The following is a 22,588-nucleotide window of genomic DNA, read 5'->3' as shown; positions in this document are numbered from 1 at the left end:
GAAGTTGGTCTCTACTCATGTTTACCTGGAGGATGAGCTGGGGAAAGGTTAGTAGATTTTGATTTTGGCTATTTTTGGTGTATTTTCTTTATGTTTCAATCTCTTTTTCCAATTGTGTAGTTATAAGAGCCTGTTTCACTTTGTGGTGGTCACAGAATCTGTTCAGCTTTGTAATTAATGCCACTTTCTTTAATATGTCAAGTAATGTGTTCACAGGTCAGACCTACATGGACTTTTTTTAGTGGCCATGTAAAGCCTAAAGTGCCTGTATTTAAAACAGTGGAGCAAAAAGGCTTTGGTAAAAGGCTGATGGGATTTTTCTTCAGGGTCTGGAGTAAGTGTATTGATTTAGGAGCTCTTGTACATTGTATGAAGTGGACAGATGCAAAGAAACCATGTGCTATGTTATGCAGGGTTGCTAATTAAACTCTTAGCTGCACAGTTAAAGTGGCAATATCCCTACTACAATATGGCTTACTCCAGTTTTTGGGAAATAATAATTTTTTTTCTGGTGTACCTCCATTTAGATCTTTTAACAAAAAGGATAGATACATCATCTTTAAAAAGGAGAAAAGCACTCACATTATAAAGTTTCTATTAAATTGCTCACTAAGCCTTTAGGTACAGTAGGAAAGAAACTGATGCTGTAAAGGGAACAGAGTCATGACATATCATTTTATTTCAGCTAGAAAAATGTGTCCTTGCTTGGAGCAGAAGCTGCTTCCCTGATGAGCCCGTGGTCTGCTTGTGTGGTTGGGAAAATGAAACACAGTCTGACTGGAGATATTGTCAAACCCATTGAGGTTAAGCACCCTTTGCCCCAGGCGAATTCCCTTGTTTATATGAGTCACTACAGCTAGGCTGGAAAATGCAGGTCTCTAAGCAAAGCTGGGGTAGTAACCACAGGTGGTAACTTAAATCTGCCTTCATGAACTAAATCCTGCATTTTCAATCTTAAAAAAATGAATGTGTAAAGTAAATTCCTCCCTATCTTGCCTATGACTCATATAAATGTACCATACCTCTTGAAGCAGAGATTTAAAGTCTCCAGCCGAAACCTTGCACATCTGTGCCCTAATTAAAATCAGTTTATTTTGTAGGTTAGTAGCTTATACCATACCCATCAGTGTAATATTTTTTTTTATTAAATGGCTGAATGAGATCTGACATTACAGGAATATCCCATCCCAGAATGATTTTTTTTTTTAAAATCTCTGGACCAAATAGTGGTACAGTTGAAAGGAGTAATTTCAGATTCACTGAGCCAAAAGCAAAGTTTAAGTGGTGACAAAGTCATTATTCTGGGTGTTTGGTATAGATTTAGTAGTATTTCATTGATTTACAGAAATGAATTCCCTGGGTTGGTACTGATAGACTGTAGTTACCTCTGACTACAATTTTTTATCAGAAAAATATCCTGGCTTTTACTTCAAAATACTTTGGAGTCACCTAATTTATTTGTAATCTTCCCAGGATAGCAGGGAAAGCTGCAGATAAGTATTAGCTGAGACACCTGAACAGTGTGACCCTGGCATAATGGAAAGATAGCATATTATATGAGATGTCATCTCACCAACAAAATGAATTTTAGGAGCTGGTATTTCATACAGGATACATAAAGTGCTTAAATGGAAGCTTACTTGGCACTCACTTTTGTTCTCTCATTCTTTTTGACTCACTGATTTGTTTGGATACTTCTGAGCAAAGTCAGATTTTCTAAATGACAACTCCTATGCAAAAATCAGATGACAAAAAAGATTCATATGGTATTGAGATACGGTAATGATACATGGCTAACAGTGTCAACACCATGCATTGCAGAAGAGAGGGAAACTTAAGAAATAAAAGGTAAAATAGAGCCTCTCAAAATTTGAAGCAGTGGAATGGATTAGGAAGAGAAATACAGACAAACCTCTGCTTTGAGGAGAGGAGGGGGGACAGTCCAGTCAGTCAGGGCAAGGTGTGCCCATGCTTGTTTCAGCTGCTGCAAAACTTTGGGGAAAGGTTGCACATCTCTGTGCGCTCACTCTTTGGGGTTCAAGGGGCTGAAAGGGGAGAACTTGGCTCTGCTGATGGGGAGTGCTCAGCTCCAATGAGTTGCAGCATTTAAACAGCAAAACTGGTGAAGGACAAACGGTGTCAAAGCTATTCTGCAGGGTTTTCCACAGTGGGCCAGCATCATCACCTGCTTTCCCCTGGCCCATAGGGAGTGTGCAGGCTCAGAAAAGGAGTTCAGCCTATCAAAATGATAGATCCCTAAGCACTATCTCCTGCCTCTCATATTTCTCTGTGCATCTCTGGTACTTCATCTTCCATCTCATCAGAGTCACACTGCACTCACCTCTAGAGCACCTGAGTGCACAGCTTGAAAGGATGGAGGTTAAGAATGGGCTCAGAGCTGGAGGAGGCTGGTGCAAATAAACAGAAATACTGGAAGGCTGATTTACATGAATGCATCCTGTGTTCAGATTAATGTGCTTCATCCAAAAGATGTAAGAACAAATCTGTTTTTCCAAGCCATGCAAGTAGCTGATCCCTTACTGGGGGAAGTTTTTCACTGCAGCTTTTTTTGCTATGAATATGAGACTATTGGAAATGCCTGCTTCAAATTCCTGATTGACACTGTGCTGACTGGAAAAATTTAGTTCCTGAGGTACTTCTGAAGGGACTACATTTTCCAAAAATGTCCCCATGCCTTATTAGCAACTGGGGCTTCCAGGACACTGATCCTTGATCCCAAATGCCCTGAAGATTCTCCCATCTCTACTGGCCCCCTGGAAGAGCTGGTTCCCACCATTGTCAATGGGGAACAGCAGGGAGGGTGGTGTGTGCCTGTGGTGCTGAACATGGTATTTCAAAGTGCACTGAGTTGGCAGTGACCCTGCAGATTGTAACCAGGATGCTCAACCCCTGTGGTGTGACCTCTCACTGCCTGGGGGCCCTGGTGGTGCTGGTTGGTGTGGGACCTCAGCTGTATTGTGGACAGTGTCCACTTTTAAGATTACAAAGTTTGCTATGTATTCGTCAGAAGATCATTGACTTGGGGTTCTCCCAGTGAGAAATTTCCTGGTATGACCTGTAGAGGAAACTTAAAGGGATTGTCTGTTTGAGGGCTGCAGGAGAGCATTTTTGGAGACATCAGCTCTAAATGTGTATTTCTACAGTTTTAAGCACATTGTTGAGAGGAACGTGGAGTACAAACCATCTGACATTTTGTGGTCCATATGAAGGACCCCACATGGGGTTTTTGTACTTGAACAGTTTTAAAAAATACTAGCAGTCACTCAAAATACTTGTTTTCATCTAAAAATGACAATATTTTGAATATTGTCTTCTGGGTACATTTTTTCCTGTTTTCAGTAGAGGCAGCCTGGCACTCTCATAGGATACCAAACTAAATCTCTGAAACCCCATGGGTGACAGATAAGTGTTGTTGTTAATTATACTAAATACAGGGGGTGGGGGAGGATGAGGAACACCAGCTTGGAATGACTTGCTAATGTCTGTGAGTTTCTGTGAGAGATGTTAGCAGAACTGGAATATAAAAGTGGTTTGAGCACTAGACAGGAGACCACAGAAGCTGTCCAGGACACTTGCTGGGTATCCTGGAGCAAAGCCACATCAGCTTTATAAAGGACACAGCTTCATAAAGGGCTTTCAGACTAATGTGGAAAGCAATCTAAGGCTTAAATGGTATTAATGTTCTGATGCAAGGTGGTTTGTGCATCAGACATGAGGAATGGTAACCACAAATCTTGTAATGAAATTTGTCATAAAATTTATTGTCAAATGTATTTAATTGGCATGACTCCATAATGTTTTCAGAAAGATTCTTCTCCCTGTGCTGACTGCAGGGATGGGAGAAGAAGCTGTTAAATGCTGTGTTTCTTGAGACAACTTTTCTTGTCCTTAATGCAGAGCAACTCTGCAGCCTGCCTAGGAGATTGTCCCCAAAGGCTTGTCTCTCTGTGCTCAGAATAGCTTGAACATCCTGTTGTTTCCTATGTTTTCTCAGCCTTAATCTAGGCTGCTTTGGCTCTTTGCTCTGCAAACCTCATTTTGGTACTTTTAAAATATGGGGGTTTTAGCTGAAATGCAGCATTTCTTTCAAATTGCATGGTGATCAAGAAAAGAGGCATAGAAAAGAGACATAGCAAAGTGTGGGTATAGTGAGCTCCAGCCACTGAAAACTGGTGTGATTTTGCATTCAGAATTCAGCCCAGTCCTGACTGATGTGGAAGTTAGCCTGTGGAGTCCTGTTCCTCATAAGAGATCTGGTGTTGTTCTCCCTAAGAAGGTTGCCTAGACTTTCAAACTCAGAATTGCCCAGTTGGGTCAGAGTGTGTTTGTGCTTCTTTTGCGTGGGAAGAGGAAGGTACTCATCAGTCCATCTACAAATTGTTTTTGTTCTGATTTAAGGCCATGGGATCAGCTTGTACCTTCATCATTCACTGACACATTTGTAATTGTTCCAGCCCTTCTGATTTGAATTAGAAAAGGTTTCACGTCTTTAGTTTCTAAGTCCCGACTTCCAGTCGGTAAAATAGAAGTGAAGGCTGAGTAAAGCAACCAGAGTATTTCCATAGTTACATTTGCTGCTTCAGTTTTGAGAGAGTCCTTAGGATGCCCTGCGAGTGCATGCCAGTTTTTATGCGTAGGTTTAGTTTTAGTTTAGGTTTAGTTTTTATGTTCCAGGCTTTGCCCCAGGCTATACCCAGGGCTCTTGCAAACCATGCTGGCAGTGAAGTTTCCAGTGCTGCTCTCATGTGTTATTTAGGTTACAATAGAGCTAAAAACCTACTTCACAATCAGAGACTCAATCCTTTCCCCCCAAAGCTCACAAACCTTAAAACAAAGAGTGCCTGGGGAGACTCTCTGGCACTGTATTAAATATCCTTGACGAGAAAAGGTTTCTTACAATTGTGGCCTTCCTAATAGGCACCGTGGGTAGTATCAACACAAAGATATCTGTATTACATGGTTTGACCTGCTTTAACCTCAGCCAGTCTCCTGGAGATTTAGAAAATATCTGTTCCATACAAAGGTCTTGGCTTTCAGGAAAAGTAGAAGCAGTTTGTTTAGAGTCCCAGCTTTGTGAGAGGAGATGTTATGCTTTTTGTGGGTGAAAGTCACCCCACTGAGGTTGTCTGAAAGCCTCTGGATCCATGTCATCAGCATGCAAGCTGCTGATTCTGTTTGCAAAAAATAACTTACTCCCCAAGTCTCTCCACTTAAGACTTTTACATATGCACTGTGCTCAGGGAATAGGGATATTTTGAGAAAGAGGGTATATTGTTCATAGTGTTTCCTTTAGGGGAAAAAAGGTGCAATCTTCTAACTTTTAGTTGTTGTGGAATGCTTGATAAAATCTTAATGAAAACTAGAACCCAAATTTTGCAGGTTTTTACATCCTTCAATTCCCCCTCCCCTGCCCCCTCTTGGAGAAGTTTAAGTCTGTCAGCAATATAAGTGGGATTTAGATCAACCTCTGAGCAGTTAAGTGGTAAGGAGATTTCCATAAGGTTATTTGGTTCCCCTCCCACATGTGGAAGGATGTGATCATGGAGGGGGAAATGTTATAGGGGCGATGGACACGAGTTCCCCCATACTGGCACCTCAGCAATGTAAAGCCCCTGCCTCCTCAGGTGTCGCCAGCCTATGTTGCCCTTGTTGACCATTTTTCCTGCAGTGTGACAGCTCCAGACTGCAGGGTGGGGTGTGCAGCCATGTCTCAGGGCTGTGTGCCCCACACTGTGCCCGTGGCAGGGCTGAGGTGGGTGCAGCAGGACCCTTGGTGAGAGCTGCCCGCGGGGCTGTCCGTGCTGTCTCAGAACCGCAGCTGCCAGCGCAGGCAGTTTCATTCGGTTTCATTCACCTCTTATTTCTTAATTTCTGCAAGAGCTGAAGCCGCTTGCCTGGGCTGAAGGGCTGCCAGGCTCCCTGTGTCTGATGCTGGGATAGGTGGCTGTGTTGCTATGGCACTGGAGGTGTCTCCAAACCCCACTGTTCTGGCAGCTGAGCCGGCTCCCAGCAGCATGTCCTAATTGCGGCTGTGCAGCAACAAAACAAATATTCGGAGATTTCCATAAAGGCTGTAATCAAAGGAGCATCCCTTGCTTTTTAATATGTGCTGAATGGGTTCATTTGTAAGCTTATTACGACTTCAGAGAGAGAAGCTATTAGGATGATCATTAGCTGCCTGTGCAAATAACAAGGAAAACCGTGGCATGTTCCAAAATAACCCCCTTTTAAAGGTCTGCACTTTCAAATGCATTAACAATAACCAGCCATGCTGTCTTTCATGTTTACCGTGCCATGAGTAAGGACAAAAGAGAAAGGAGAAGGGGACAGTGGACTGCATGCTTTCAAAATACGTTCAGATGGAGAGAAAAATGAGGTGTTAAGAGAGCAGCAAACTCACAAGTATGACATTGTGTGTACTGATGCAGTGTCTGTTATCCATTGGGAAAGCAAAAGCAGCTGGGAGCCAGCCTTTGAGTCTTGGCTCATATCTCACTTGGTCCCTGTACTCCTGTCATCTATGTATGAATTGTGCTTGGGGTCTTTTGTGTGCCTGGAACCTGATGGTTGCTGGAGCACTTAGATTATGTGTCTTATGGAGGAGGAGAGAACATTTAGAAACACGTATGCCAAGATTATGGGATTTATTAACTCTCATTTATTTTCCTACAGAATATCTGAAGCCCTCTCGTGGGCTGTGGCCATGGTTCACTCTCTTAATCTGAAATCAAAAATATGTATAGTAAAAGATGTTGAGTGGTTGGGTGTTCATACCTTAATTGGGGCAGGTGTGGTTTAGATCAGTCACATTTACCTTTCAAACCACATTAGCTGCAATTTTATGTGCTAGAGTAAGTTAAAGGTGCTGATTACAGTGAAACTCAGTTTAAATTTACACATGAAATATTTATGAGATATGTATCAGTTTGACTATAAGCAGGGTAACTTAGACTTCAGGTCTGCCTCTCCTTCCTAGGCCATTTCTCATGTCTTTTGCTGCATTCAAGTTTTCCTGCACATATCACACCTATGCATGTATTTCCTACAATATCCTCTTGTGTTTAAAATCCGTAACACTTTGGGATGCGTTATTATTCTTCTCATTAAAAGCATTTAACAGATGACCAGAAGCAGATAAATAATGTCACTTCTCGGATTTCCAGAAATATTATTTTCTGGATTATTTACTATTATTGAGATTTCTCATTTAAGATCTGCTTTTCTTACAGGATCTTTTTCCTAATCTTTGCTTTCCTAGACTGACTCAACCTGACTAAACTGACTGTTTTGTTTTTATATCTGAGTAAGCTCTTACCTTGAACAGAGAATTTGCTAGTTTTCTGGGGTTTGGGGGGCCTCTGTCTCGTTTTGGTTTGGTGGAGGGGTTTGTTTGGGTCTTTTTTGTTGTTGTTGTTGTGGTTTTGTTTTGTGGGTTTTTTTGGTTGGTTGGTTGGTTAGGGTTTTTTTGTATAATAGTTAATGCGTTCAAAGTTCTGTTTGGGATTTCTTTTTATAAAGGAATTAAAGTTATTACTTGCCCAATCAGATGATCCTAAATAGTGGGTTAGTTTTTCCACACCTCTACCTTATAAGAAAACACTGAGAATAAACTCAACAAAAAAAAGGTAACCTATTGATCTGCAACTCCGTTCTGCGTTAAAGCAGAGATTTCAAATTCCCTTGCCCATGGCCCCTTGCCTCTGCCTCTGCTCAGACAGTCATGGATTCTTTTTCCTGCTAAGGACATCTACATCATCATCTTTCTGGTAGGACAAAATAAGCCCTGTGGCTTATAGTAATCCCTTTTGGTACCATCCTTACTTTAAAATATTTTTTCTCCTCTGCCTTATTTCCCCGAAGCCTGCAAGTATTGGGAAAATTCTGAAAATATTGAAAATCATGGTCTGAGGAGGACAAGGTTGCCACAGCAACTGTCCAGTGTTCCTGAGATTTATTCCTGCATCTCTCAAAACCATCATGAATGCCACAAACTGCTGAGGCACTTGCTGCAAACAAAGCAGGGCTATAGGAAAGGAGAACAGAAAAGAGCACTGAGGAGCCAGTTGTAAAGGTGAGATGTGGCAGGCTCAGGGAAAACGTGGCAGGCATTTGGACTTTGTGTTAAATCCCCTCAGTGCCTGCAATGCTGTGCATGGAGCGCTCCAACACGTGACAGTACCTGACATGACAGTGGATAATGTCACTTGGCCTGTGTTGCAGCTCCATGATCCAGTCAGGAGGGTGACATTGATTCCATCTGGAAGGGAAACACTTTCAGAAAGAGGAGGCCAAAGTTAGCTGCCTCCCTTTGGGTTTGCTAAATGACAGATTTCTGGGACAGAAGATGCCTGACAAAGAGCGCTGCTTGTCAGCCAGAAGTGATCATCTTTTTCATGGGTTTGGGACTGGTCTCAGTATGGACTAATGAGCAGAGAGCTATATTGGGGGTCAGGAGGTTTAGCATATCCATTACCCTATTAGCCCTGGTTTTCTCATCTAATAAACAAAACTAATGTTGTTATATTATCAGTGTATATAATCTCCAGGTCATCTGTTTAGAAAGGCAGGCAATCGGTACCATATGGTTCCATTGTACTGCACAGTTAATACAAGGGAAAATCCACCTGTGAGCTATCTGAGAGCTTTTTTTAAAGGAACAGAACTCAAAAGAATTGCAGGCTATCAGATGTTTTGGTTCTGTATGCAGGATCTTCTTTTCTGAGGCAGCTGGTTCCTGTGTGTGAGAAGCTGTACGGAAGAGCCAGATGTGATTACCTATGGAACTTTCCTTGGGAAGGGGCCAAAGTGAGCAAGCAGTTCATGTTTTGAACGGTGCCGTGTGCACATTTGCACCAGCTGAAATGGAGTGGTCTGTGGCCTGAAGCCATGCTGGCACTTCAAACACATAATCTAGCACTTTTCAAAACATTACAGCATTTAGAATTGGTTCTGCTCTGGGACTTCTGAATTTCCATTCTGAAAGTCTGTGCACGTGTGGGAGATTTTACCTCCATATGATCTCATGTATTCTATGCACACATTGTGCAAAGTTGCAAATATAAAACAGAGGGTAAGAGTTGTATTAGTAACTATGTTGCAAAGTTGGTGTTATTTATTTGAAAATTTAGAGGGGTTCAGTCCAGCCCCCCTTGTCCTCCTGTGTGAGACTGATGTGCTCTTACGCACACAGACTTTTGGTGGCAGAAATGTGCTCTTGTTAACAGCAGTCAGGATGAGATGAGACCCAGCTGCTCTGCTTGTGTAGGAAACTTAGGGTAGTTTTGGAGGCAGCTCCGATTCATTTAAACACTGTCACAAGCCTCATATGTTTTTAGTGTTATCAAAGCCAATCAGGTTACTGTTTGCAGGTATAAGATGCCCCTAAGGGCTTTGCTCACTCAACTGTACTGAGGAATTAAATGCTCTGAGGCAGTGCAACAGGCTCATTCACTCCAGTGTTGCAAGGCAGTCATGGCTGGTAAATGGGCCCACGTTACAGTGACATTAGCATTTTAATGCAACTAAAGAGGAGGTGGATTGACTCTAATTTAGTATCCAGTTGCACGGCCTTGTGCAGGTCCCCTCTTGGCTGCTCCACAGGGGCCGATTACAGTTACACAGTGCACTTTGGGATCTAATTGGATTTACATGAAGTAATGTAGTTGTGTCATAGCAACGATTCTGCTGCACATGTGCTATGAGATTCCAGAACAAACAGTTATTTATGTAGGAGCAATAGTTACAGGGTAACGCATGGGGCTGACAGCTTGTGCCAAGGTCCAGCTCTAAATCAAAAAGTGTTTCACCTTTTTTCTGAAGCCACTGCAAGGGAATGAAATTATTCTGATCCAGCTTCCACAGAGATGTTTCTCCTCACCTTTCACTGTGAAAGCACTAACCTGACACAGATATCCAGCAGGACATGACTTCTGGATCAGAAGTCATGATCCAGCCATGGATCATGGGGCTGGCATGTGTTTAAGTGTATCTCGACCCTGCAAATGTATTGAGTACAGGAGACTGGCAGAAGCTAGAAGTCCTTGTGACACACAACAGTTTTAAGGGGTTCATCTGGTGGCCCTTCTTCTAGTCAACAAGCTGGATTTCTCACAAAGACAGGCCTTGCTTCTTCATCCTGCACACTCCATTAATTTCTCGTTTCACTTGCTGCCTGTTGTCTGCTTCAACCCCTCTCTGTCCCATCCCTCTTTGCTCTGGAGCTCCAGCTGCCTTTCTTGCAGCCTGATGCCAGCAGGAGGCACATGTTTAGCTGCTTTTCCTTTATCAAAGCCGGCTCCTTGATGGGCTGCAATGTGAACGTGAAGAGAAGCCAATGCTCAGCAAGGAGAGTTGATGTGCCAGCCACAGCTGGCCAGCCCAAGGATGAGGCTTAGCCTCAGCTGTTGCTCCTGCTCCCACTGTGCTTCCCCAGAGACTGTAATTAAAGGCATCAGCTTGCTGGAGTCACAATTAGGCATGGTGGGTTTGCACTTTGTGCAATTCTCCCTAATGACAAAATCGTAGCTATTAACCAAAGAGAATCTGTTTGGCAGGGACTTCCTCTCCTTTAAGGCAACAGAGTCAGGTGGATCATTGCTGCTTCTTGGCACTAAATGCAGTCTATCATCCCTTCTGCTGGTACCTACTGAAGCATTTAAACTATTCTTCTCTGAGGTGCAGTAATTTCTTTAAAATATTGTGACTTATGATGGATAAAAAAATAAAACTCCTCTCCCATGCAGACCTCTGAGGGCTCGTAGGAATGTAATTATATGCACACACAGTAGGAGCAGGAATCCTATCATTCTGGTTATTTTCTTAATGATAGGTTTATATAGCACAGTGTCATCTCTGCTTTAAAGTTAGAACCATCTTCTCTTGGCAGCATCTATCCCAAGAAAGTGGCATCACAGGACAGGGCAACCAAAGAAACTGTCTCTCAATCACACTTGCAAAGCACAGGATGAAGCTTCCCTGCACACCACAGCAATAGATACAAAGGTCAGCATGGGCACTGGGCTCTGACTGACAAACAGGGGCTCTCTGCTGTGAGGCACTGTCCCTTGTCCTAGATGTTCCCTCTCTTCGGACCTGCTGAACCTGCTGCAGCCATCTCCCAGGCGGTCCCACAGCACCCTGTGAACTTTAACACTGGTGGAAAAGCTGTACTGACTGGGAGCAGCCCTTGCACCCAGCATTGTGAAGTAGGGCAGCTCAGCCCCTGCTTGGCTCATGCCTCCAGCACTTCCCAGCAGAGACAGGTGGATTGGCACAAGATGTTTGTATCCTCCAGGTTTCCAAGGGGAAGCCATCCCAGTCCTTCATCTAGAGATGTAGGTTTACAGTGACAGAGGAAGGACATTAAATGTGAGGGATTAATGCAAAATAAAAGGTCTATGAATATTCATTGTATGTTTTATATTGTAATGGTTTCAGCCACCTTGAAACTGCTTGTTCGCTCCCTGCCAACAAGAAACGATAGACTTTTACTCACAGAAGTCTTAATAGCAGGCAATTTTCAAAGGCACATTTACTAATGTTTGTGGGAAACAGATGTTAAATGCACCCACTCCCAGAAATCATGATGAAAAGCTGGCACTGAGAAAGCAGGGAGAGACTCAGGTGACTTATCTGGTGCCTCACAGGGAAGCAGCAGCTCCAGCAAAACTGCAAGTATGCCAAAACCATGTTTGAAGGATGAGTGAGTGAGTTACATTGCTGAGCCCTATGTGAATATTGGACTCTTATGGCATGGGGTGCTCTCTGAAGAGTGAAAGACTGCTCCTTCCCCACAGGCCCTGCAGTATGGAGTTGGGGCTGCGTCAGATGTGTGGAAAAAACAATGTAGGAGCGGGTGCCCTGAGAAAGCAAGAGTCAAACATGCGTGCCTTGCACATTAGTCTGTAGTCTCACCTCACCTTTGCCTAGTCAAAGGCTCTCTTTAGCATTATGTGGGCAGAAATTAAAACTTACTGAGAAAACTGTGATTGTGACCTTGAAGACAGTGGCAGCCTGCACCTGAGTCCCTCTGCCTGCACCCATATATCTAATACTTTTGGGTGACCAGGGCTGTGGCTTTGGTGTTCCTCTGTTGCTGCTTCCCAGGCAGTGACAGTGAGGCAGAGGGAGAGCAAATAGTTTGCTCAACTTGGCGTGACAGCTGGCTGGAAGAACGAGGGATAGCACCCAACATTTACGCAGCTGCTCCTAATGGCTGGGCTTCCCAAAGATGCGTTCCATCTTCCTTCCTGCCTTTTCCATTTTCCCAGTAAATGGGCTGTAAAGTCACAGCAGATTAAAGTTTGTCTAAACCTCCTATAAAATATTGAAGGTGCAGCTGGTATTAATCTAGTCCTCTTGTGGTATGAACTGCAGGTGTAATGGGACTATACATTTACATGTGGTCTGTGGGCATTTAAAACACCCCCAAAGATTGTTACAGAGATTCTGAGGAATTGAATCCCTCACTGGGTATTAAAAGCTCTTCATTAGTGCTAATGTACACCAAATTAAGGTGGCAATTAGACTGAGCACTTTCATCAGGATGGTGTGTTTTAATAAATTGCGTATTTAACATGCGTTTTATTGACTTCAGTAATTGTGTATTTTTCTCTTACAGGACAAGCTTGGATACATGGGACACGCAGACAATTAAACTCTGGAAGAGACGCTGTGCTTCAAGTCCCAAGATTAGTAAAGGTGAGTGCTGTTAATGGCTCGCTCTGTCTGAATGCCAGGTACTTTCTCTGTATCTCTGTTGGAGCAGCTTAAGGATGGCTATGGCATGCTGGAGGCAATAAGAAATACACAGCTCATCTGCCACTGTGTCACCAGTGAGGTACTGCAGAAAGTGATCCTTCCTTATGAAACTCCTTATGAAACTGCCCCTAATCTCTGTTGCAGCTAGAGGAGAAGACTGTGAGAAAATAATGCTCTGAGAGGATTTTCTGGAAGCCCTTCCTGTTAGGTATGTTCTCTTAGGAGATCCCACCAGAGTTGAATACTGCTTGCAGGTAGTGAACTCAGAAATCCTCTTATGAGAGGTGTACTTGGCAAGTACTTGTACTTGCTCCATGCCTGCAAGCCAAAGGGTGGCCTGCCACACTGCTGGGGAGGGGACACCATGGAGCAATGCCAAGTGGTGTTGATCCTTTGCCACTGGTGTAGCATAGAGCTTCAGGGATTTTCCCAGTGACACCTTATCTGGGACAGCCTCTAGAAATCAATACATTTACTTGAAAGAGACTCTACTCCATATTTTCTAATACCTTTAAAGGTACCTGGTACTGGTTCTGGAGAACTTCCAACACATCTGCTTTTAGTTGGTGCATTGTGAATGGCTATGAACGTAGGTGTGAGTTGGCATCATTTCCTGCTCCAGCCACAGGCTAATGGCTAATGTTCTGTAGGAAGTACTGCAGAACTGGTTCTGACATTTTAGAGGAAGCAACAGTTCAGCATCAGTTCAGTGGACAAGTTCTTCATGCATGTTGACAGCAGAGATATTTAAGTTGAGAGAAGATATACAGAGATCATGTGATAGAAGAGCAGTGACTGAAAAAGTGATTTGCATGAGGGCAAGAGAACCTGTAGACATCTCTCTCAGTCTCCGTTATTCTGTGTTTTCTATCAAGTATTTGAGATGGGGAGACTGTGATGAGCAATCAGTCAATCTGTCTGAATTTCTATACTGAAACACAAATTGTCTGCTGTGGCCTGTCAGGGATGGGCAAGGAAAATGGTTCACTCACTTGGTTTCAGTAGAGGGTAGGAGTGACAAAATAGAGAAGATGTGAGGATTGAGACTGGTGAAGATAAGGTGCTCCTGAGAGTTCTGACAGACTGGAACATCCATGAGATGCTCTTGTTCCATTTGCTACCAGGTAACTCAGACACACCTTGGGCAGCTGTTTTGAATAGTCTTTTTATGAAACAAAGTCATCAAACATTGGTAGAGGTGTCCAGGGGTATAGAATATTAATCCCGATGTTTCTGGGTGGGGGGTTCCTGGCTTTGTCTGGCCCTTGCTGCTGGGCCAAAGGTGGCAGCTGTGGTGTTTCACCCCAGAGACACCTTTGGCCAGCTGGATGCTGCAGCTGGGCACTCAGAACAAATCCAGGCATAGTAGGAACTCAGTTTACCTCTGGTGGAAAAGGTTCAGGCGACGGTGAAGGGAAAGGAGAGGATTCTGTCATAGAGTCTTAATCCAGAGTTTTATTCTAGTATGATAGACCTCTGAATGTGGTAACAGCTCCCAGTAGAACACCCAGCCGCATGGTCTCATGTCCTTTTAAGCCCTGGGGACAGGGGGAGGGGAAGGGACAGGTGAGGGCCAACCAGGTGTGAGGAGGGGAAGGCTCAAGGGATACAGACACTTGGACAGGCCAATGAGCCCAGACCAGAGGGGCATCTTTTGAACTTCTGCCAACCACACCACGCCCTTGCTGGAATGTTAAGATTGGTGGACAGCTCTTAGCAGGAGGGCAAAAGGGGGATGGGGAAGGTTGGCACACCTGAAAGGTTGGGATAGGTGAAACAGGAAATGGCATCACACTGCAACACAGGGGGGAGTCTCAGTCCTTGGAAGTATTCATAATTTAACTAAGGTGACCCTAAGCAGCATGCTCTAACTTTGAAGTTGGATCAGATTTGGAACTGGCCCAGGTTGGAGGCAGTGGGTGCTTGTACTCAGTGAAATCCAGAAGTCCGGTCCAACCTAAGTTTTTCAGTGATTCCTTCTTCAAAGCAAAGGTAAAAAAGCAATCTAAGTGAATCCATGGGTTTCAATCCAGTGTTAAAGGAATATGGGGGTTGAGGGAAATGTCAGTGGCAGCAAAGAGGAAAAATTGGAGGCCTTTTGGAGGGGTGTGGTTGGGCAGCTGCCTTTAGAAATGTGAAGTTCAAGGCAGCTGCAAGGCATGCAAGGCAAATGAAAAAAGGAAGGAAGTGGCTGGAGAACAAAAAAATGCATTGCCTTAAAAACTAGACTTTATTCCTAACTGATTACAGCAGCTGGGCTGTGTTTCCTGGCTACACTGCTGAGGACTTTTAGCCTCCCTATCCCTTTCCAAGATAAAATTAATGGGGGATACAGGGGAGAGAGAAATGTAGAATAATGTGCCTTAGAAAAAGCTGAACATTTATAGCTACATTTCAGACAAAAACAAATGCATCTCATGTGTCTCATGGGTCTGAGATGGGACAAGCCAGAGAGAGCATCTGTCAACCTCTGTCTTCTGCAGTTCTGACTGTTCATGTTTGCTTAGCTTTAAATGTCTCCTGCAGAGAAGAACTTAATCTCTCACAGATCTGGGGCCTGGAGGAGGGGAGTAAAGGTATTTTTAAAAGGTAGATTAGGACATAGGCATTCAGTTCTTATCACACTTATATCCGTGTGTAGTAGGAGTAACTCAGATAATTTGCTCTTTGTGTGTATGGCTTAAAAAGAAAAGTAGAATGAAAGCCCATCTCTGTGAGTCAGGACTGTCCTTTAATGTCAGTTATTTTAGCCATGGAGCCTGTCATCAGGGACTCCAGGTACCTTCAGCTAATTAGCAAAGCTAATTGGAGGCTTGCATTGAGTTCTTTTGATGTGGAAACTGATATGGTTTGTTCTTGGCTTTACCAGCCCAGACCTCACATTATTGGCTCTGAGCTCCATTCGCTCATCCTGAGTGGAAGAAGTTTGGAATCTGAAAGCCTCAGTGAATGTGGTCTTGATCTGAAGCACAGCATAATGAGTAAGGTTGCACTTAGTTATTGCTTGGCTGTGAGAAGTGTAGTGGGTTCAGGAATTACAAATCTGAGCCCAGTACCACTGCTGGGGACAGTTTCTTTCCCAAGCAAAGAAGAAGGGAGCCCTTGTTTGTCAAAGCTGAATGTGCATGTGTTCATGCTACTCCCAGGTTTGTGTGACTGGCTGGTTCTTCTGGACAGCAAACTTTCCAGAATCTGATTGCTCAATGGATTTATAATCTCCCTTCCCTTCTTATGCCTGGAAAACATTTTAACATACTGAGTGGATGGGCAGGCAGGAGAGATGCAAATAATCATAGCCTATGTTTGTCTTTGTAAATAAAAGTCGACCTGTATTCAGCTCATGTAAATTGGAGCAGTCTCAAGGGAGCTTGCTCACCTTACAGAGGAAGCAGTCCCAGACATGGAAAGGAAAGTAAGACAGGAACGTGATTTATCAACACTACAAAGCAGCGAGACAGTGTTAGGCTTAGGAGCTGCTTCTTTCTTGAACCACAGGCATTGTTTTTCATGTGAGTCACTGTAATGGGGTGTGTGAATTATGCATAGTGTCACAACAAGGCTAAACTGTTTTGGGTTTTGTTTGTTTTTTGGTTTTTTTTTTTAACAAAATCTACTGTAATATGGATCACACAGGTGGGTGCTTAAGGCAGCAGGACTTTGAAATTTCTGAGATTACTTTAAGACTTTGGCTAATTTACCAAGATTTAGCCATTCTATGCTTCCCTGGAGCACGAATTTTTAGTGTGGTGATGGGAACATCTATGTGACGCTAATTGTGGGACTCTTGAAATCCCAGTACCCTATTGATTTGTCTGTGTTTTCATATCCCTCTCTAGTGTCCAAGTCATAGTGGAGCTGAAGGCTCACTTTTCCCACAAAACTGAAGAATTCCCTGCCCAGCTCCTTAGCCTTCTGGACTTCAAGAACCCCTTTTCTCTGTCAGATTTGCAGACATGGCTTTAAACAATATCAGGGAGCTGTGGGCATTTCCTGCAGGCACACATCTGAGCTCTGTGCCCTACCCCATCTCCTGTAGTCACCATCTTGTCCTTGAATTTCTCTGGGCAGAACAATTATGTACCAGGGGTATAAGAAAATAAACTTTTTAAAGAAAAAACATTGTCCTCATTTTCAGGTTTGTGTTTCTCCAGAAGCAATTCCTCTAGCAAAGAGAGTTCCCTGGGCAGTACCCAGCCAGCAGAGGCACACTGCTGTCCTGCCCCAGGTACAGGGAGCTGAGAGGGAAAACAGCCCACGTGAGCTCCTGTGAAACACCATTTGTGTCTCAGCCTTTCAGCTTTTTCACAAAGAAGGAAGAGATTTGATTTTAATCAAGTGAAAGCAGTATACCAAACACACACTGTGTAACAAAAATCTGTGTCTTACCAGCCCCGTGCTGGGAGCTCTGCCTGCCATGGATTTTCTCTGCTCTTTGGCTAAAGCAGAGCAGTGCCTATGGTCACAGAGGAAAGCATCTCGTGAGGCTCTAGAGCACTCACAGATTTTGTGGTTTAACAAAAACAATGGAGTGAAAGGCAGTTTTATTTCTAGCCTGGAGAAAATCCTGAATAATTTCAGTTTTTTATTTTAAGTGAATTAAATGGCCTTTGCTAACATAGCATATCATTAGATACACGTCTGTTAGGGAATGGAATTTGCAGTGGAGAAAGGGAATGAGATGCATTAAGAAGCATGTGGGCTTTGGGAAGGCTCCTCTGGGGAGCCAAGCAAACCTGTGTCTCTGTGTTTGCAAATGTATGGCTCCATCTGTGCACAGTGCCATGACTGCGTCGTTTCAGTGGAAGTTTTATTATTTCATGTATTTATTTGTCTGTCCCTCTAGGGTACTTAGTGATGTACTGGCATATTTGGACACATAGTCACTTCATTACATAAACAGCAAGAAGGAACTTTCCTCCAGTGTAGCCTCACCTGGTCAGGATTTATTGCTGCTCTTCCAACAGAAGCACTGGCCAAGGAGTTTGTTGTCTAAATCAGACACTGAGTTTCAGAACTGGTTAAGATTCCTTAGCATGTTTTCCTGGCCTCAAAAGCTTTCCAACATTGATCCATGGGTTCTTCTTGCAAAGGACCTGTGCAGGGTGGGGCATAGAGCAGCAGGATCTCCCTGTCACAGGAACATCTCACACTGCATGGCAAGCAGGTGCTGTGCCCAGCCTGAGTAACCACATGAGGATGTCCTCCTTGGGCCCTGCCATGTCCTTGCATTGCTGTCATTCCAAGCTCAAGTGTCTACAAGCTTCCCTGAAGCTGTTCATGTTTGTGTGGTGTTCATTCTGTAGAGGGAGATTGTATGGAGATAGCTGTCCCAAACGTCTTTCTGTGTCTTCTAACTGGGCACAGCTTGTTCTGGCTCCTGTTTCAATATGACCTTTTCTCAGCGTGAAATAAACAGGTACATCCAGTGATTCTCAGACTTGACAAGCTTTAAGGAGTGGGGAGAAAAAATTCTTCATGTGTAGAGGCATATTTTTTCCCACTATCTCAGTCTGCAAGTAAAGCTAGACCTTTGGTCTCCTACAACCTTCCCCTTCACTTCTGTGTTTGCCTTCAGACCTTAAAGAACGCAAAGGCACCAGGCAGCAATCATTATCTCTTACTAGCCTGTGCCGTGTTCCCCCTTCAGGTAAGAAAAGAGCTCTTCTCTATAATGAACTCCACAGGGTCTTGGGGGAAATACAAATAGATTGGAGATAGAATTGTGTCATTCCAATAAAAATGAGCGTGCTAAGAAAGTGCTGTTGTTTTGCAGGAGGAATTGGACAAAGGACCCTGAAGACCATGGAGGGAGACTGTCTGAGCTGCATGAAATACCTGATGTTTCTTTTCAATTTCTTTATATTTGTAAGTATTTGGAATTCACATTCTTTTCTGGATCCCTGTTTCCAGCAGCCTGCTGTTGCCCAGCAGGATAGGCTATAGTGTGGTAAAGATGCCACAATACAGAATATCCCCTCTGTTGTGCACTAGCAATCACTGAGTGTTTTGCAGCAACCAAAGATGCCCAAACATTCAGCAAGGCAGCACAGTGGTCACTGTTGTCTGAGTTATTGCTGTCCTTGACAGGGGAAACCACAGGGAAAGCTGTAAATAATGATGCACATAGTTCATTCTTGAATGGCAGAAGAAATTGTTTTCTAGTCCTGGGTGCCCTGCTGAGGTTTTCACTCAGGAGCAGTAATTTCCCTACCACATGTGGAGTCATTCTTAGCTGTTTTTGTTTTTGAAAGGCAGGGTGGGAGTGCCCAGCCACCCTGGCCTCTGTGGCAGTATGGGTCACGTGAGCCCCTTCACTGTCCTCCACAGATGTGGCAGCAGACCAAGACTGTCCTTCAGCAGTACAGAGGGAGTAAACAGTTGGTAGTGATGTGTCAAGAAAGAAAGGTGCTTTTGCTGCAAATGATTCATTTATTGAGCAAGAGATACTAAGAGCAGCATGTCAGAAGTCACCTGCACAGCATGCCTTTGCAGAAACACAAATTCTCCAAATCAACATCTTTGATCCAAAGATAGCAATGAATCCAGTTTTTCTGCAGCAGTTGTTTTGTGTTGACCTGTCTCCCTCTCTCTCCTGTCCTCGTGCTGTGGCAGCTGGGAGGAGCATGCCTGCTGGGACTCGGAATCTGGGTCATTGTGGATCCCACAGGTTTTCGAGAGATAGTGGCTGCCAACCCCCTGCTCTTCACGGGAGCGTACATCATGCTGGCCATGGGAGCAATGCTCTTCCTGCTGGGCTTCCTGGGCTGCTGTGGTGCCATCCGTGAGAACAAATGCCTCCTGCTCTTTGTAAGTGCCCTTGCAATTTCTGTTGGTCTCTTGGTGCTTCATAGGGGTGACTGGATAGATGATGCTGGGATAAGCACAGGAATGGGTGTCTACTGTTGTAGTCATTGTCCCTTCACATGATAAGCAGGCTTAGGATAGTTTTACACACTGCTTCTAATACAGATAATTTGCTTTTTCACCTATATAGATTTGAGCCCAGTCTGGGAATGTATTTTAATCCTTTTAAGCTTTCATTCTAATGGACCCCATTTGGTTGTTCGGTCTTTTTCTACATCTATAAAGTGACCAAAAATGGTCCTTTCTTGGCTACTCAAAACCCACTGTTCCACTCGTAGATTCATTCCTTGAGGGTTCACAACAAAGGAGGGAACACTGGGGCACAGCCCCTGTGCAAGGGAGCCCCCCATGCCAGCAGAAATGCCCAGCCCAAAACTGCATCACAGCAGTCATTGCTGTCATTGCTGTTCTCAATAGCTGGTCACTCCCTGATACAGCCTACTATGCTCCTAAAATGAACCAGATTTGATACCTTCGGACAAATTTTCCCCTGAATAACAGGATTAAATTTCAGCCCATGGTGGTCATCAATAAGCACAAAGAGCTAAAATAAACCACTTCTGCCCTTGCCCCCCACTCCTCCCAAGTTCTGATGCTGAAGGATTTTCAGCCATTATCTCCTGCTGGAAAGCATTGCCAGTTATGTATTGAAAGACAAAGACCATTAGATTTCTTTTTCTTTTCCTTTTCTTTTTCTTTCATTTGGTGTGGGTTTTTTTTTCTTTGTAAAATGTGATCTTTTGTTTCTCCCAATGGGTCTGGTGGCACTTTGGGTTTGTTGTGCGTTTTGGTTTGGTTTTTTTTCTTGTTTAAAAATCTTGGTCTTGCTCTATTTTTTTAGGCTTGTGTCTTGCACAGCTGTTTCATGGTTCAAAAAAAGGTCTGTCTCTAACTTTAAACAGGACAGGAAAGTCCTCCTTCTTGAATGCAAACCTATCCTTTTCTAGAGATGAGTGTGGCTTCACTGAGATAAATTCTCTCTGGCCCTTGGCTCCCAGATGCCTTGAGTTCATAGCCTGTAAATGAGAGCCGTTTTGGGGAAGCCACTCTAGGTTTGATTTCTAGTGATTCATCTCAGAAGTAAATCAGAAAAACAAATGTAGCACCTGTGAAGCCTGTGGACATCTGCCCAGAGGAACCAAATAAAATGGAAAGGATGAGGCCCAATGAGCCTGAAGTTACTTCAAAGCCTGTCCTTGTCAGATTAAGAAACTAAAAGTGAAGTTTGATGAGAAATGTTGCTGTAAGTGAAGAGGAGAGTCATATTTTCAGTCTGCTGCACACAGACTGGTGACCTGGCTGGAAAAAGGGAGCTCTGGGCTATGTTCTTTCCTGATATACCAGCATTTACAGATTTGAATGTTTCTCCATGTATTTTAGTTATACTCCAGTACACTCAATTTTGTGGTTATTACTTTTCTTACTCCTAGAGGTAGTTCTGAGCCCTGCTGCTTTATTTATTTACCTTCATTATTATTTTATTTTGAATGAAATGTGAGAAAAATATGAGCTGGAAGTAATGCCCCAGACTAGGAGAAACTCTAAAAGTAATTACTGAATAAGGAATTATTGTTCTATTTTGATCCGTCAGATTTTCGAGGGCTTTTTGTATCAACACCAACTTAGCTAAACAGCCAGCCATCTCATGGTCAGCAGTGTGAAGCACTTGGATGAGGACCTGGGAGAAGAAATATGTTTCTAACTTCTTTTTTGGGGCCGCACCAGCTGATGTTAAAATCAGCTGATCTTAAAACATCTGTGAAACCCAAAGTCTGATAGGAGTAAGTTTTAGACACTGAATAGGCAAAAGATTCATGACTGTATGCCAGAGAGACTGGGAACACTTGCAAAACAGAGAGTGTAAGTCTTTGTGGGGGTGGTACCTGGGGAGAAGTTGCTAGATCAAATCAAGTCCACTTACAAAGTCGTTAAAGAATTGATGAGCCAGAGAGCTGCTTGAGTGAGATTTCAGTGATGCATAATGTATGCCTGAAGCTTTTAGTCCAAATGTAAACAGAAGATAGAAAGGACAAGAGAGAGATGCATGTTCTCTAGGTTCTGGTTTCAGTGTTTGCAAGGACTTTTATTTTTCATTAAGCTGCTTGTATTTTGGTAAAAAGTAACCCCATCACTATGGAACCTAACATGTTGCATTAAGCACAAGGGTGTGAGGATTTCCTGGCATTTGGACCTGACTCACAAAAACAAAAAGGAACAAACAGTGGCCTGCAAAGCAGACATTGAATGACTTGTGCTGAAGGTCCTCTGACTGCAAAACAACACTGTAAAAATCAGAATCCAAAGTACTATTCAATGTACAACATTGTGTACCAAGGGACTGAATTCAGCTTTGTTAAAAGAAGAGCCCATGTTAGCTTCATTTGGCTTAGTTTCAAATGCAGACATCCTGTTTTGCACTCCTGTAAAATGGATGCAGTAGGCCCTCGAATTTCTCAGCATGAGAATGCAGGTCCAGGTCCTTTGAGTTAAAGACAGTTGATGCTTTTTTGGAACAGCAGTTCTGAAACTGGAACATTGGGTGAGTTATGAAAAATAAACACAAAGCATTAATTTGTGGAAACTTCTGATAGACCACTTCTGTGAAAACTCCTGTAACCATCACTTGGAGCTGAGGCAAAATTTTTGACCAGTATGAGAGATTCCATTTCTTAGGATGTTCACTTTGGATGTGGGGACTATCCATGTTCAAATGTCAAGAGTCAAGCCTGAATTTGAATGTGAGGTTATTGTGTCCTGTGCGTTAACCAGCTGGCTCCTTTGTGCTCTCACATATCAGTAATCAATTTAATTTTTGGGAGGAAAACACGTTAAGCAGATTTTGACCCTTCAAATGCAGAATGGGAGCAAGTTCTGAAACACTGATGATCCATCTTTTTCTCATCAACCCTAATGGCTGCTTGTGAGTTTTTTCCTACTGTAACTT

General features: G+C 43.4%; 1 protein-coding gene across 4 annotated transcripts in view; it reads left to right on the top strand.

The window, feature by feature from the left end:
- Nucleotides 1-22,588, top strand: part of TSPAN18 (tetraspanin 18) — a 123,086-nt gene that overhangs the window by 83,386 nt on the left and 17,112 nt on the right. For all 4 annotated transcript variants that reach the window (XM_071427567.1, XM_071427565.1, XM_071427566.1 and 1 more), the window contains exons 3-5: nt 12,641-12,720; nt 18,554-18,645; nt 19,393-19,587. In XM_071427567.1, coding sequence (XP_071283668.1) covers nt 18,583-18,645; nt 19,393-19,587 — 258 coding nt within the window. In that variant the 5' untranslated portion in view covers nt 12,641-12,720; nt 18,554-18,582. The remainder of the gene's footprint in view (nt 1-12,640; nt 12,721-18,553; nt 18,646-19,392; nt 19,588-22,588) is intronic.

Source organism: Agelaius tricolor, unplaced genomic scaffold, assembly GCF_023055355.1.
Source record: "Agelaius tricolor isolate 1412-34295 unplaced genomic scaffold, bAgeTri1.0.p SCAF_5, whole genome shotgun sequence".
Lineage (NCBI taxonomy): Eukaryota > Metazoa > Chordata > Aves > Passeriformes > Icteridae > Agelaius > Agelaius tricolor.
The sequence above is the reverse complement of the archived record's forward strand: the minus strand, read 5'-3'. Positions and strand labels throughout refer to the sequence as shown.